Source organism: Brachyhypopomus gauderio, chromosome 13 (assembly GCF_052324685.1).
Source record: "Brachyhypopomus gauderio isolate BG-103 chromosome 13, BGAUD_0.2, whole genome shotgun sequence".
NCBI lineage: Eukaryota > Metazoa > Chordata > Actinopteri > Gymnotiformes > Hypopomidae > Brachyhypopomus > Brachyhypopomus gauderio.
The window spans coordinates 19,596,095-19,612,374 of NC_135223.1; the positions used below are offsets into that span (position 1 = coordinate 19,596,095).

Genomic DNA, 16,280 nt, shown 5'->3' on the forward strand with positions numbered 1-16,280 from the left:
TATGCTTTAATCAAGAACATTCTTTGTGTACTTTGTGACTTTTAGATGAATTTCTATGTACTTTAGTTGTACAAATTAGTATAGGCCACTCAGGAAATTAAACATGTCAGTTATCTGGGAAAACAAAACAAAAGCATTTTGTTTAGACACTACAGACTACCCCTCTGGTCTATGATGAAGGCACCTGATTGCAGAAATTGATTACACTTTTCCATAGTCACTGTACCCTCTTCACAGCCTTAGCACAAGAAGTTCTGAACATGCTCTAAACATTAACAAAATTGCATAATCCAGGAAATAAACAGCTGACATGTGCTGTATGGTCTACCTGATGTTGGTGTTGTTCTCATAAAATGGTATAGCATAAATTAAAGAAAGCCATGTATTTTGGTTTGTAAAAGAGCCTTTGCATGCCAAAAAAATCGAATGTTGTGGTAGGAACGCAGGTAGTAAGAAAATATTTGCTTAGTAGGAAGATCATGGCCTTAAACAAACACTGATGGTGCTATGACGTGAAAGAATAAAGGTGGACATGTAGGTGGTGGAAGCGCAGAGTTAATGAGACACACCGACACCAAATGTTCCTGACATAAGGAATGCATTTGAGCCTCGATCCACTAGCCAACTCCCTTTCATCAACAGGAAATGACACAGCAGAGCGCACAAAGAACATGACTCTGTGTATCACTCCACCCGTGTTTCCCTCCCTGACACAAACAGCTTTGACTTTTTTTTCCCTTTTTCATGATTCCTCTTGTAAGGGGATGGCCATTTTGAACTGTGAAATATATCCACATTAAATTATGTTTCAGAAACAGCAGAGAATTATATGTACATTCGACATCAGATTTAGATGTAGAATTATAATCCAAATTTCAGACACTCCCTTCCAAAGTAGGCAGTTCACTCCCATCTGCCTGGAGGCAGTCCTTTGTCACCCATCCCCCCTTTAGTGACCTACATCTTAAGCAGTGATGCATCTTTTTTTTTCTATCTCTAAGGCATAGGCCTTAGAGAATCACCAAGTCCCCCACATCAATTTGCATCGAATATGGCACGACATTTCATGAACTGCATTTAACCTACATTAGACTAACGAGACTGCTGACGACATGACTAGAACTGAATATTCTGCTACAAGGCACTTTCGTAAGTCCATGCAAACAGCACGAAATGTCGCCGCTGATTTAAATCCATATCCTGCTACACTGTCTACCATTACTTCCACCATCTCCACGAAGTTGGAGTAAAAGTGCTTTGCCCAGTCTTGCCTTTCTTCGGTCGATCACGTGCGTTGGTGACATGCTGTCGTAGCAGAGTGCTGCCCTTCATTGGCTGTCAGGAATTAACCAAGGCCCTCCCATTGGCTGTCAGGGTTTGAACAGGGCCCGCCCACAAGCTGTCAGGGTTTGAACAAGGCCCTCCCATTGGCTGTCCAGAGTTACGTCACGAGTGATCAGCTGTTAATGCTCCACAACAATAACAAAGGGAGCAGTTCAGAGCTCGCAGGGGCTGCTGGAAAGGAGCCTCCTAAGTGATTTAAGGGTCCACGAACTGTTACTTTCTTCATAGAAAAAAGTATATTTATATATTTTTATATTGGCTTACATAATCTACCTCAACCTTTCGTCGACGTGTCGTCTTTGTTTTGTTGAAATTAGGCTACCTTCCTGTTTACAATAGTCTTGGGCTATTTCTCCGCTTTCTTTGCCGCAGGTGAGTCTTTGTTTACCGCTTTTTGCCTTTTTTCGTTAAATTTTTCTAGCAAACATCGATATTAACAACGTAGAGTGAATCCGAAGTAGTTGTTGCGACATAATTTTAGAAGTAGTCTAAAACTTTTATTTATTTATTTATTTTTTGGTATGCTGGAAAGTTGTAAAATATGTTTTGCCGTCTTTTTGGAAGGCTTGGCCGTCATGGGCCGTATATACGAACGTGTGGGCCCGTGGTTCGGTAGGTGAAGTGATCAGTTATCTGCCGGGTTTATGATGCAGTCTGTGCTCAGAAGGCCCAGCGCTCCGTGTGCAGTTGCAGTCCGCCCTGTTGGTGTTGAGTTTCGCTCTGGACCCTGTGTCGCCCTCCCCCACCCGAACATCATCTACACCGGTCCAAAGAAGGCTGCATCATTATACATTTAGTGTTCAATACCATTTAAACGGGCCGGCATCCTATACCTGTGGTGTATTCCACTCGTACGTTTGCTGTTAAGCGTTTATTAAACGTACCTTGCAATATCGCTGTTCATACGATAATCCCGTAGGATACTGAACTGTGTTTATTGTGTTTGTAGGATCTCGTAGTTCGGTTTTTAGACCCAAATGGGCTGATACTGCGGTATATTCATGTTTGTTCGAGACAATGTGCTGTTACATCAGACTTTAACTGACGATTTGAACACTTTACGCTCGGTTGAACGTAACACTGAGGATTTTCCTCTAACCTGTAGGCCTATTATGTTTTGGATTTGGACTATTTGCAGTACTTAAATCATTCATAACAAAAGCTGTGTGGTCTTGGACTATTGTTGTCTTGTTGTTTGGGTCTCATCCTGCCTGACCCCAAATAATCCCTTTTAAACGGACAAAGCACGACGAGCAGGTGCAAAAGATCGTTTTATGAATCGTTAGATTATTAGATAAAGACACAGAAGGTTGTGGTATAGGGCTATGTGTTTCATTGCATAGCTGTCTTGCATGGTTATCTTTTACATGCAAAACAGCAGGTAAGAGCTCACTCACACCATGAGTCACAGGTCTGAACAAAGTGAAGAGTAGTGAAGAAAATTAGAATACAGAGAGTGCTGTGGTAAAGCAGTGGCTGTAATTCAGGGGTGTGTGGCATGCTTTTGACTTTATTAAATGTACTAAGAGTTTATCGGTGAGTAAAACATTTAAACAATTCTGCCTGTGTAGTTCTTTGGGGGGGAGGGGGTGTGAGGAACTGCCACATAACAGAACCGGTTTATACAGCATGCTGGTCTACATAGCATTTTTAATCAGAATACCACAGCTGACTCTAAAGAATCTAAAAATGTGTCCATAATGCCGACCCACTGCAAACTCTGATGTCAATTGTACAATTGATGTCAAGCGTAGTGTAATGCTGTTTATAATATACTTTATGCACTCATTTGGATTTTAAAAATTCAGCTTTTTTTTTTTTACTAATTATTACTTTTCTTGACTGATGGTGTACTTGTGTGTTTGATGGATTCTCTTTTTCCCCCATGTTTTGTCCTTAGTGCCTTCCATTTTTGCACAACTGATGAAGACCATGATGAACCATTAGGTGTTCTTCATGCACGAAGGAGAAACGAATGCACTTAAGCACCTTTCCGGAGGTTTCTGCTAGCGGCTCCAGCAGCTGATGACCAAAGAGCTTCAACCTCAGCCGACGCTAGGACTGACCCAGCCTGCTCCACATCCAGCGTCCCCACCATGTTCCAGAGGTTCACCAGCATCCTGTTTGGAGACTCCATGGATGAGGCCAGCCGAACCCCTGTGGAGGTGGGCTTCAGTGAAAATGAAGACGGTGAACAATGGATCCTTGTCGATTACCTTGGTGAGTGAAATTTCATGTAGTCTTTTCATATTATGTTACAGAGTAGTTTGTTTAACAGTTGAACCTAGTTTTTAGGTTTTCTGGCACAACATCAAAAGTCTTTTTTCAAGACTAATGAGTATCAGGACCTGTGATGACCCCCAGCCCACTTGAACTAATGGCACTGTGATGTTAATTTACCAGTAAGAGGCGTAGTACAGGCCCCTGAAACCCACACCCTGAGGGGGCACAGAGCAGAGATGCTTACCATATGCTAGCTGTTCAAATGAAGCTCTGCATCATGTTGGTTGTGAATCCTTCAGGAACAAGGAAATCAGACTAGCAAGGATAAGTCAGATATCAGTCAATGGACAGTTAATCTTTTGATGCATATTTAATTGGATCTGGTGTTGGTGTGAATTACACACATACATGGTCTCTGGAACAGCAGGGAGAGAGGAAGACAGAGTATCTGGTAAAGTTCTTTTGCCCAGGACTAAGGACTAGGAAAAGTTTTGAAAAGACCAAAACATTGGTTGATGCCAGATCAGCTGAGTAGGACAATTAGGACAAGACTCTTTGGAGGCTCAGATATCTTTAGATCTTTCCACTTGGATTGATTGCTGCCATCATTGCATAATGATGACTGGATAAAAGTTTCATTGCTGTCATGAGGAGAGTAAGGAGTGATGTATGATGGGTAAGAACCTGTTGTTAAAACAACTGATCAGAAACGCCACCTGGATGTTTTCTGTCAGCAAGAAGGCTTTTGTCCAGCTTTGGATGGAAGGTTTGCAGAATTAATGGTTTGGCTATATAAAGGCTTTCTGTTTAAGTGCTCATGCTTTAAGCATTTACAGTATTATGTTGTGCAGTATCTTTTGTGAATTTTTCAATAATTTGTAGATTCGGTTTTTTTACATGGAATAATGGATACCGGTGGCTCACGACAGAATGTGTGTTGTTTATTGATGTGAACTATTGGATATAGCTATTTCTGGGAAAAGGTTGAATACATGATTAAATGCTTATAATTTGCCCTGGATAAAACAAAATCAGCAAATGTTTCCTGCATTTATTCTACAAATGGAATAGGTTTTTAATAAGTAGCTTTTAAATTGGTGATCGTGTCTCATCTTTTGTTGTTTATTCTTACAATAGCCTACTCATCATTTTATGATCTCGATTGTAAAGCAGTGCCACCTAGAGGCCTTTTCTTGTTCTGCACCAAAAAGGCTCTTCGCAGTTCTATTGTTTACACCTTTTTGATGACGTGCCAAGAGCCACTCAATGTAAAAATAGCATTGAACTATGAAAACATATCTCTCCAATAGGTTTTGCTGCCAAAAACAAAATTCTGAGCCAGTGTTGCAACAAAAGATATAATTGATCCTTTCTTCTCTTTCAGATTATTTGACAATTGTCACTTTGTGGAATGGAATTTAAAAAACAAAAACAGCTTCTAAATGTAGTTTTTCCATGCTTTGTGGTTTTTCTTTTTTCCAACATTTTTTTTTGCAGGGGAATGTAAATGCTGACTTGTCTCTGTGTTTCTGTAGCGGAGGCCTGCTCTGGAGACTGTGGAGATGGGCTGTTGGACGTGTGTCCGGAGGACGTGGCTGTCCCTGACTGCCCCCTGCGGTGTTCCTCCTGTTCGTCCCTCGAGTCGGTGCCAGACACGGACCCTGAGGATGGGGGATTTCTGCGGCTGGATAGGGCATGTGATCTGGAGGAGAGTTGGTTCATCACACCCCCACCCTGCTTCACGGCTGGGGGGAGGGCTCCAGTGCTGGAGACCAGTCCCCTGGAGAACCTGCTGATCGAACACCCCAGCATGTCTGTCTATGCCGTGTACAGCTCCAGTGGCCCCAAGGACCGTCCTCGCGAACCCACTATCCTCAGGTAGCACGCTTTGCTTTAGCACGTCTTTACTCGGTGTCATGTTAGATTGTTCAAAACTGGCGAGGTCTAAGTGGTACTGTGCCGGGCTCTCTCCAGGGCTGAAGTTCAGCGCGGGCCGGAACATGCTACTGGCTGCTGTGCAGCCGCGCTCGCCGCCAGCCGTGCGGGGCTCCTGGAGCAGGCCAAGAGCGGCCGCCTAGCCCGGAAGGTCCGGGACGGCGCGGAGCGTCAGCAGCTGTCCCGCAACGCCCTCCGCCGCCTTAACCTGCTCCGTGCCAGGAGCTCCAGGCAGGCCAAGGCTGCCATAGCGTATGTCCACCAGCCCGGACAGAGGCAGTACAACTACTGAGGCCATACGCACTGTGCACCTCCGACCACAGCTCCATTTCTTCAGCTCTGTGCTGGACGTCTGTCTTTTCACACAGATGGAGTCCTTCAGAATCAATAGCATAGGTCACTTTACTCCGGCGCAGGTACAAACCTGCTCGAGCGTTTATCCAAATCAGGTGCCATTTAGCTCAGTCTCCTTCTCGGAGTCTAGAGAACTGGCATTATATTTTAATTGTCACAAATTCTGTGGTGGTTGAATGTTTCAAGGCATTTGTGTATTCTCTGCATGGCACCCTTAACCCCATGCAGTGTGACTGAGAAGAGTGTGAGGTGATCCCCTCCCACTTCCCCTGGTCTATTGGATTGTAATGAGCATCCATGAATTCTGTAGACCTGCTTCGGGCCTTGTGCAGACCTCGCAGTGATGGCTGGTTTCTTTAATGATGTCGTATAAGAATAGATTAGTGGTCTTGGTCTTTCTCTTTTAGGTGTGGAATGAGTTGCTTTTAGCAGTAAAATTCCATGCCCAATATGTACATTATATAAGAAAATCAAGTATTTTTAAACAAAAACAAAATATTGATTATATTACATATCAGTATGAAGTTATGCTATGTGCAGTGTAAAGTATGTAAGTAATATTGATAGTGTGCATTTGGTGTATGATTTGTAGTGCTTGTCTTGAAATAGATGGAAGCTGAAGAGAAGTAGTTAAGTGTTTATTGTAATTTTGTATTGTCGTTTGAATCTGCCATATACTTCTCAGGGTCATGTCAGTTCACCTGTACTATTTGCTAAAATGCAGATTACTTGATAAATATTAATCGTCTTTGTACATACTGAAGAACCTATAAAATTGTCATTGTGTACATAGCCTTGTGGAAATATTTGTAATGATCGTTTTCAACAAATCTGAATGAAAGTGAATGCTTAATTGTCCTAGGACTGTGAAAACAAACTTTCTATCAATTGACTGTTAACCTACATGGAGTAAAACTGTTAGATTTTCCAGAAATGTTTCATTTGAAACTGTGTTTTTTTTTTTCCACACTGTAGTGAAATAGGGTTTGTTATGCCTTATGTTTTGATTAGTTACAAAAAAGTTATACTTGTTAAAGTAAATATTTAAACCAATGTAGCAATAGGCTTACTCTTTTAGAGTTTGACATCTGTTTCCATAATTGTTATCTTTGTATTTATTAACCCATCAAAAAAGGTGAATCTGTTGTTGCAATATAAAATATAGCGGCCAAGCTAAATGTCTCTCACAAATAAATGGACTGGACTGATGGCTTGCCTTAAGCCATAACACCCACAATCCTTTTGTCCTATAAATGTAGGTCTGCTCTTCATTTATCAACATCTTGCTTGTTTTGGGGTCATCAAGTGAACACTCAAGATGTGATAACTGTTTGGACAGAGAGGTTCTAGATGTGTTTTGTTAGGTTCTTGCCCCATTGTTCCTTTTGATTTGATGTTTTTGTGAATATTATAAGCGATAAGTTTGTTTTGCAGTAAATGGATTGGGAGTGAAGTGGCAGTTTCTTTATTGACTATGTCTGCAAGAACAGCTGTTCTTATTTGTCTTCAGTAGCCTGACCTTTTAATTACAGGGATTTTATTTGCCTTGAAATTTGTTGAGGATCTTGTGCCTTCCAGGTTAAGAGGGTGAAAATGCATCATTCAAGAACTTGAAAATTGTCCAAAGGGACTTGGACAAAAGCAAATGACTATGCAGAGAGGAATAAGCTGGTCTCTGAGCCACTCACTCTGTACAACTTTTTACATACAAATGTAGCAAATATGTGGTGTAATGTGTGAAGAATGGTTTTGCTTTGATAAATTTTTACTTTACTGGAATAATACAGAACTTTGCTGACACAGTAGGTTTTGGATTTTGTGTTTAACTTTTACATTTTGCTTTTGTATTAAATGTATACAAACCTTTTGTGACCAGCATAATTTTGCAATTAAAAATGTCAGTTTCACTTGTGTTGAGTACAGCCTCGTGAATGTTTTCTCATTTGTCTCAATGATTTTAAAACCTTTGAAAGTGCATAACAGAGGCGCTGTGTTCCTTTTTCAATTATTTGGCCTTGTTCGTTATTTGGACTTGTGTGGACATGCAATTCTTTATTTAGTAAATAAATGTTTTTTTAATATATTACGTTATTTAATCTTTACGTTTAAAAATAAACAATATTTCAAGCTTTTCGAGCAATTATGTAGGATAAGTGTCATAAGTCATGCTGCAGGTTCAGAGACTTTCTTCGGCTATTAAATGTGTTTGTTTACATTTTCAAGCAGGGCCACGTTGTTTCTCCTACAACGTTTCTGATTGGATAGACACATCTTAAGCACCTCCTCTCGGCCGCTCATACACCAGGAAGTGTCAGTTCGTACGCGAAAATGCTGAAAATCCACGGGTAAAATTCTCGTATCTTGGGCGAAAACACATGGATTCGGTCCATTTGGTCTCTGGGCGCCAGAATAGTTTAACCGGGAAATAAGGAAAGCGCTCTTTTTTGAAAAAGCCTACGTAGCAAAGCCTCACTACAGCAAACTGCGATCAGACGTACATGTTTAGCTATTATCAAAGCGAATATGATCTAATTCAAGGGGAAACTATTTTACGCGCACCACTTTAGCACCACACCTTACCAGACAGTATGATTACTTTGTGCGCCAAAGCGCGGAGGTCCAGGAATTTACACGCGTTGAGCCGCCTAAGGTGACCACGACACGCGCATGCGCATTTCTAGGTCATATAGATTGGCGCCGGCGCCAGCTGATGTCTATTCATTCACCCACAGAGCTGGTGAGTAGCAGCACAGCGCCTCTCTCTTGAATTTGTCCCAAATTATACCATGTTCTTGTGTGATTTTAAACGGCTGATGTTATAATACACGTCTAACGGTGTGGCGTGAGGTTTGTTGGTTTTATTTTGATGAATTTTGGGCTGGTTTGCGCGCTGGCTGCACTAGAGTGGGAACAGTGGGCTAACCGAGGGGCTAGCTGCCCCAGCGGAGACGCAGCTGCCCGCCACACAGTCGCCGTGAACGTCCCTGTTTTACGGGCCTTATTTAAACCACCTCAGCGTGTTCGTGTCGGATTAGAACTTTTAATTTTCAACCGCTGCCAGACCCCGTCAGTCGTGGTTTATATGTGGGGGGGAAGCTAGCCGGCTAGTTTAGTTAGCTGGCGGGCTAACTCCACAGCTCGTCCGTTTCTCCACCAAGAACACAAGAGGTGTATAATAAATACAAACACGCACGTCTTCATAACGGCGAGTAAAGTGTGAATATTGGACCTGGTTGTGTAACGCTGGTGGTGTCGGGCGTGTTTAAGGGAGTCGTCGGGCGGTTGTGTGTCTCTGTTCGGGTTTGACTTGGGCGCCCTGGTCCTCCCGCTTCACGTAAATTGGCGGGGAGTCGACTCACACAAACCCGGGTGAAGAAACCCAAATACGGCACTTACACCTCGGTTATGGTGGACGGACGAACCCGGGGGAGGAGGTGAGACCACCAGCTAACGGGACACACTTTATATAGTGTGTCCGAGTAGAATTAGAGATTATTTCCACGGATTATGTGGCAGATTGACTGGCCTAATTTGATGTCCTCACCTAGCGAGTAGCTGTTTAGCTAGTCGAGGGTTGTTGGGTTTTTTTGTGTTAGTTTGTTGGGTTTTTGTGTCTTTCTCGACATAGTTTGCGAGGAGAATAACAGCTTGGTGGCAAAGACGAACTCTCAAACTAACTTGTGTTGTCTTATTCTCAGTTTCAGCAAATTAACCATTGAGGGAACAATGCCAAGACGCAGGTGAGGAGTGGTGAATGTACTGGATCAGCACCATGATAGCAGCGTTTAAAAACCAGCAACGAAGTTGTTTATTTTGTAGTCATTTAGTTTATTTAGTAGTCCTTTAGTCATTGTTTGTTTTGTAGTCATTTAGTTGCGTTTCTGTACAGTTGTCGCAACACGCTGCAAGAGAGGGACGTGAACGCACCGGATCACAACACCAAATGTCCGAGGAAGAGGAAGGCCGAGGTTGGTGACTAGCGAGCTGGTGTCTAAAGTATTGCGTGTGTTGTGTGTGTTCGTTGTATGTTCACACATTTTCGTGTTGGATGCCATTCTAATCTTGTTACGATTTTTCAGCAATGCAAGAAAACAATGACTGAGACCGCAAAGAAACAGAGTTATGAAATTCAGGTGGGTGAAGTGTTTGCTAAACACAAGCAGTTGTTCTGACAAGTTCCCAATGGCTTTTTTTTTTTTTGTTCGAGGTTTTAAGTTATTTTAAGTGTGTTTGCGACCTATGCAGATGTTTCATAGTGTAAATGATCATTGTCAAATGAGCGGCTGACCAACTTTGTGTTTAGTCCCTCCCGCCTCCGCCAGCCAAATATTAAAGCTTGCTTGAACATGGTTTAGTTATTTGGACTTTGTTAATGCTTTAAATTGCGTATATTAGGCTCATATTTGCTGTGATGTTTTAAAATGGTTATTGTAACAGCGTTCTTATGGCATTATTTGACGTCAGTTCAAAAACAGGTTTTTATAAGCCCCCTCATGGTATTATTTCAACGAAGTAACATAATGTCTGAACTCCTGTAGAACCGTTGGGTGGAAGGTGACGTTAGCCCATGTGTCCTTGTTGAGACTCCTCACAAAGAATTGGAGGAGACGAGTAACTTGGCTGGTTTTAAACACTTCCGTTTCAAGAATCTTTTCATCAAGCCATCTCCCTTGCCTGGTCTCAGGTAGGACCTGGGGAAGTTCATCTGGGAGGGGTTTTAAATTTTCTCCGTTTTCAGGGGTTAAAATTTATTTTATTTTTATCTAATTGGGTTTTATCTCTACAGCTGGGCCAGCTCAGATGATGTATGGATCAAGATGCTCAACAAGGAGCTGAAGTATATTCATGACAAAAGTTTCATTCAGCAGCACCCGAACTTGCAGCCCAAAATGAGGTCGATCCTCCTTGACTGGCTTTTGGAGGTGTGTGCCTCTGTGTTAGGCCTTCATTTCTCAGCCACTGCTTGCCATTACGCCTTGTGAGACTGTTATTACATTCACCCGTGTCTGTATTCAGGTCAGTGAAGTGTATATGCTTCACCGTGAGACGTTTTACCTGGCTCAAGACTTTTTCGACCGCTTCATGCTGACTCAAGAAGACGTGAGCAAAAGCAAGCTACAGCTCATTGGGATTACCTCACTGTTCATTGCATCCAAAATGGAGGTAATGAAAGAAGTGTGGTTGTCTGCATGGTGGCTTCTATAGGTCTGTGAGATGTGCAGTCATGGTAACCCCTTTGGCCTCTTTCAAAAACAGGAAATTTACCCACCAAAGCTACAAGAGTTTGCCTACGTCACAGATGGTGCCTGTGATGACGATGAAATCCTTGAAATGGAACTTGTAATGCTGAAAGCGTTGAACTGGCATCTCTGCCCAGAAACTGTAATTTCTTGGTTGAAACTTTATATTCAAGTGGACTCATTGAAGGAAGATCGAAATTTTCTTGTGCCTCAGTTTTCTCAGGAAACCTATATACAAATCACCCAGGTGAGTGTGAAATGTCGTATTATTTATTACTGCAGTAACGTGGTATTTAAATGAACCTGACCTTTGTTGGCTCAGTTGACACTGTTCTTTCTTTCTAGTTGCTGGATCTTTGTATATTGGACATTAATTCATTAGATTACCAGTATGGGGTTTTGGCAGCTGCAGCATTTTGTCACTTTACCTCCTTTGAAACCGTTCAAAAAGTATCAGGTAGGTGCATAAACCTTTTGTAGCTACAAAAGTCAAGCTTATTACACCTTTATTCATGGACCTATATCCAATTCAAACCACAGCTTTGAACTAGCAATCAAATTGAGTAGAGAACCGTGTCCATGGTCCAGCACATGAACTTTGTGTATTCAGCATGTCATGCTAAAGCCCAGTTCCTACTTGGTTTGCCTGCTGTTCTACTGTTGTAAGCTACCATTCTCATTCATGCTTCCACATGTTGCCTGTTGCAGGACTGACGTGGGACTGCATATCCAGCTGTGTGCACTGGATGACCCCCTTCATGAGGACGGTGAGGGAGTATGGCCAGCCCAGGCTGAAGGACTTTAAAAAGGTGGCAGTGGAAGACCGTCATAACATCCAGACGCACGTGGACTACCTGACTATGTTGGTGAGTCTGGCTCTTATTTGACCATCGTTCTATTGTGTACTAGCAATGATTACCTGTAAGCAAAGTGTTTTGATTTTTCAGAGTGACTCCAATCAGCATCAGCAAGACGGCTTGGACCGCTCGTCTCCGGTCTCTGTTGGAGGCCTGCTGACTCCGCCCAAAAGCACAGAGAAGCCCAATGTCTGAGAGGCTTAAGGACATGGGTGCTTGCTGGTTCTCACTTCTACATAGCCTGGCAGTCACTGCTCTAAGAATGCGTTTCCTGTCCTTACACCAGTCTAGTGCACCAATGACGTTTGGACTTTGAGGAATTCCACTTCCATAGGTGCTGGAAAGCACAACACGGGCTGAGATGTGGTGCTGTTCAGAATGTGGAAAACGGGTCGTGTAAAATCCGATACTCCCACCTTTTTTACAAGATGGTATTTGAAGCAGTCACATGTGCCTTTCATCTAGGGTTCCTAATGGACAATGTTTACAAGTATAAGCTCTGCCCAGAGCAGTTGGCAGAGCTGTGTCTAAGGTTGCTGGGCTTGAGTTTGGGGGGGGGGTGTGATTTTCACTCTGTATTTTAAGGAAAAATCTATTCAGTGGGTCTCAGAACCTTATGAAGCAGAAGTCATTCATCTTGATCAGTTACTGAAAACTGCTCCAAGCTGGTATTAATGGATACTTCCTTAACCTGCATACTTGTTCTTGAGCCCCATTCTTTGAATGGTCTTTTTTTTTTTTCACCATGCTAGGAGTTTAATGAATCTAGAATTGCAAAATCATTGCATATTTATTTCTTTGGTTTTGTTTTAAATGTATGTGATTTTTGACATGTATGAATTTCATTTATATTGCCGAAGGCAAATATTTAATTGAGTGCTTGCTATTTATGAATTTGTATCTAAAATGAGATGCAGTATTGTACTGAGCCTTACTCTGTAGCATAGGTTGACTTCTTTTTTGTATTTTTATTTTTTTTGTTTTTACATCCAGAGACCTGGGAGTCAAATCCAGTGCTTGTAATCTAGACTGTAAAGTTAACCATATAAACCTATATAACAAGATCTGTACATATGGTAATAAAATGTCTCAATGTTCATTTTTTATGTGAGCTTGTGTCTATAGTTTGTGTGTCTTAAAACCGTAGATGTAACAGTACTTGAAGCCAAACTAGGTAAAATAATTTCTCTGGCTTCTTTTAAAGTGACCTTTTGCTGTGTTTTGGTAAGAGGTGATGCTTTGCTTTTCAGCAGGTCTAAGAGTAGGGGCTGAATTGCTGGGGTTATCTATGTGCTTGTGCCTTGTGGTCTTTCTTTTTCTTCAGGAATAGAGGCTACAAAGGTGTTGGCTAATGAATAAGCACAATCTTCCTATGAGCTGACCTGTGCTAGCTTGGGACCAAGTGCTCCTTTCATAGCAGAGAAGCTGACAGAGTTGTCACCTCTTCTCAAATTTGCCTGCTCTACACACTTGAGAAGTGTGGGAACAAGCTGCTTTTAGAATGCAGTGTGAAGGATGGTTTTGGCAGGAAACTGCGAAATAGACTGGCACCAAGTTCCTGCAACAACTTGCTCTCCTGTTTATCTAGGCGTGGAGGGCGAAGTGTATCGGAGAGCTTGACCAAGCCCATGTTCCATGCATGTTTGGGTCTCTGCTCATAGGTGATTCTCCAGGCCAGCAGCTGCCGTAGAAGCCATTAGGCTGCCCTCCTTACAAAGACGCTCTTGTGCAAGTCTTTGTGTAGCCCTGGGAAAGGGGACCCCCTGCTTAGCTGCCCTCAGCCCCCCCATGATTTTGTATGTTCTCTTAGAAGACCACTCTATCCAAAAACAGGCAATGAGCTGACCTCATTTTATGAGTCTGCATGCAACTGTTAAGTCTAAAATGTTAATCCCACAGACGGTGCACATGAATGTAATTATTAGATACGCAACACAGAAAATATGGTGTTTAATAAGCACAATTTGAGACAGATGCTTTAAGGAAAACATTTTATTTATTAAAATCCATATACAAAAAGGATTTTTTCACATTAGATCCTAGAAAACATACATATGTACATTATATACATGGCAGGTGATGGGGCCTCTGGTAACAGTATGGTGGTTGTGAGGGGGAGGGGAAAGTCCTGGCTGCTGTGCAGAAGACCTGGAGGAACCAATGAACCAGCTTCAGCTTCTGCTCAGTGTAGATCCTAGTAGGTGTGCTATGGATCAGCAACAGTACCCCCACTAACGTACTGGACTACTGTTCTCTTGGTTTGAAAACGATTACTTGTAGAAGCTGTTTTTTTGTTGACTTGGATAAAGCTAACAAAACCTAGTTAGAGTTAGTACATTTTTGGTGTGTACAAACCCATAAATATAAGTATTAGGAACAGAAAATATAATTAAATACATATTTATGAGTGACGAAAGTTCTAATACCATTGACAATGGAAACTTAAGGATTCTTGTTTTTATACAAAATATAAAGTGAGGACTTCTTGAGGTCTAACATTCTCACCTGTACACCAACAAAAATAGAACTATATTCATTTAGGTAATTCAAAACGCTTTTTTTGTGATTGTATTTTTCGCATTTTTTTTTATTTATCTCAAACACTGCAGTATTTTCTTGGCTGTTATTACACGATACATTCATCTGACTTCGTCAGTGACACGTAGCAGGGTATCACCTTGATGCAACAGATGTCAGAGGTGTCAGAAAAGATTGGCTCTAAACAGCAGCTCCCACATGGGGGAGAAGGAACAGCACAAGTCTTACTTTGAAAGAAGAAAAAAAGTAACACAGTGAACACCCATGACAGGATTTATACCAAAGTGTAAAAATAGCTTACTCGCTGACATAAGCTCATACTTTACACACTGTAAAGCTGTGTATGTGCGTGTGGCCGCACGCGTGTGTATCGTGTGCGTCGGCTCCACCCCCCCCCCCCCCCCCCCCCCCCACCTCCTTTGCGAGCATGTGGGGCCTTTAAGGCTCCGTTCTGGCAAGTTGGCAGACTGGGTGAAGTGACAAGTGATTAATTCCTGATGCTACAGCACTTACTAGCAAAGCAGGCTTGTGTCATGGCCGCTCAGCTGCTTGGAATGACAGTGTTGTCTCTCCTCCTGGAGATGAAATGTGGATCAGTAGGACCCCGACAAAGAAAATGTCCCCCAATATAAAACTGTTAGTCTCTGGCTTTGCTCCCTGGGTAAAACATCTCTTGAGGCTAAAATAAATAGAGCACACATAGCTGTTCACATTGAGAAAGCTCAAAAAAATAATGCACAGTCTGCAGTCTCCTCTTCATCTTTGGGGCAGCCTCACAAAGGGCACGAGCCTGCCGCCAATCCACACAGCACGTCTGCCTTCCAACCGAAACTCAGCAAAGGATCTTTGAGGACGGACACAAAGACAGCAGAGTGGGCGTTCGCCGGCTGTCCCGCAGAGTTAGTGCTCGAAGCTTTGACTGCCGCTCCGGCTGTGCGCGGAGTCCACGTAGCTGAAGCCCAGCTGGGGCCTGCGGTACAGCTCGCTCAGGCCCTCGAATTTGGGGCCCCAGGTGGACAGCCAGTCGTAGCAGAAGTCCTCCTCCGGGAAGGCGGAGCTGAGGGAGCTGAGGCTGCTGGTGCCGGAGCCCGTGCCCTCGGTGCAGTACACCTGGCACGTGTCCACGGGGAGGGCCAGGCCCTCGCGGTCCGCCTCCCAGACGATGCGCGTGACGTAGTTCCTGAAGTCCACGGCGCAGTGGGGAGCGGTGCCGGCTCCGTGCGGGCGGGCCGGCAGGACGGGCCCGGGGTGCACCTCCTCCTGAGAGCCCTCGGAGGACTTGATGAGGGGGGCTGTGGTGCAGGACGAGGACTGGGACAGGCTGGAGCACAGGGGCCTCTTCAGCTCCGTGATGTCATAGGCATTCTGTAGCGAGACAAAGATGGCGGGGGGTCAGGACTGGGGGACTTTTAATTTGAAGTCTTGTTTTTTTTTTTTTAAGCTCAAAGAACCAAGATGTAAACATAGATGCCTCAAAGCAGATTCAAAGCAGGGGAGGCTTTAGGACCAAACAGGCCAGGAAACATGACAAAGCCTGAGGAGTTGTGGGACATAACCACAGGGACAGAAGCAGGACCAGAGAGACAGAGAGTGTGGAGACGCATCCAGACTGCTCATCTCTCAGATCACACCAGCTGGGATCCAGGGTGACATGGTGTGGCGCCGACTGCCAATCCAAACTGTCTGCCTCGTCTTTACTGTCACCATGACTGCAGACAGCAGTGGCAGGAAGATTTCTGCAGTGAAAGACCTTAAAAGGATCTGCACCTATAGCCTGTGGTTTCTAACC

The 16,280-nt window shown here is 43.2% G+C and overlaps 3 protein-coding genes across 4 annotated transcripts in view; 2 read left to right on the top strand and 1 right to left on the bottom strand.

Annotated features, from left to right (window-relative positions):
- The first annotated feature begins 1,476 nt into the window (after positions 1 to 1,476).
- tp53inp1 (tumor protein p53 inducible nuclear protein 1) lies at positions 1,477 to 7,763 on the top strand. Its single transcript, XM_076971550.1, has 4 exons — positions 1,477 to 1,716; positions 3,245 to 3,564; positions 5,103 to 5,445; positions 5,542 to 7,763. The coding sequence occupies exons 2-4, from the start codon at positions 3,441 to 3,443 to the stop codon at positions 5,792 to 5,794; spliced, it is 720 nt and encodes a 239-aa protein (XP_076827665.1). The 5' UTR covers positions 1,477 to 1,716; positions 3,245 to 3,440; the 3' UTR covers positions 5,795 to 7,763.
- A 740-nt stretch (positions 7,764 to 8,503) lies between these two features.
- ccne2 (cyclin E2) lies at positions 8,504 to 13,034 on the top strand. 2 transcript variants are annotated; one of them, XM_076971552.1, is made up of 11 exons: positions 8,504 to 8,593; positions 9,555 to 9,596; positions 9,746 to 9,824; positions 9,936 to 9,989; positions 10,395 to 10,540; positions 10,643 to 10,778; positions 10,873 to 11,019; positions 11,113 to 11,343; positions 11,442 to 11,553; positions 11,805 to 11,962; positions 12,044 to 13,034. In XM_076971552.1, exons 2-11 carry the CDS (start codon positions 9,583 to 9,585, stop codon positions 12,146 to 12,148), a joined length of 1,182 nt encoding a protein of 393 aa, XP_076827667.1. In that variant the 5' UTR covers positions 8,504 to 8,593; positions 9,555 to 9,582; the 3' UTR covers positions 12,149 to 13,034. The 2 variants fall into 2 exon arrangements, with proteins under 2 accessions (XP_076827667.1, XP_076827666.1); XM_076971551.1 differs by lacking the exon at positions 8,504 to 8,593 and adding an exon at positions 8,632 to 9,290.
- A 1,861-nt stretch (positions 13,035 to 14,895) lies between these two features.
- Positions 14,896 to 16,280, bottom strand: part of LOC143474187 (neural-cadherin) — a 96,170-nt gene continuing 94,785 nt past the window's right edge. The window contains exon 33 of the mRNA XM_076971553.1: positions 14,896 to 15,856. Coding sequence (XP_076827668.1) covers positions 15,392 to 15,856 — 465 coding nt within the window. The 3' untranslated portion in view covers positions 14,896 to 15,391. The remainder of the gene's footprint in view (positions 15,857 to 16,280) is intronic.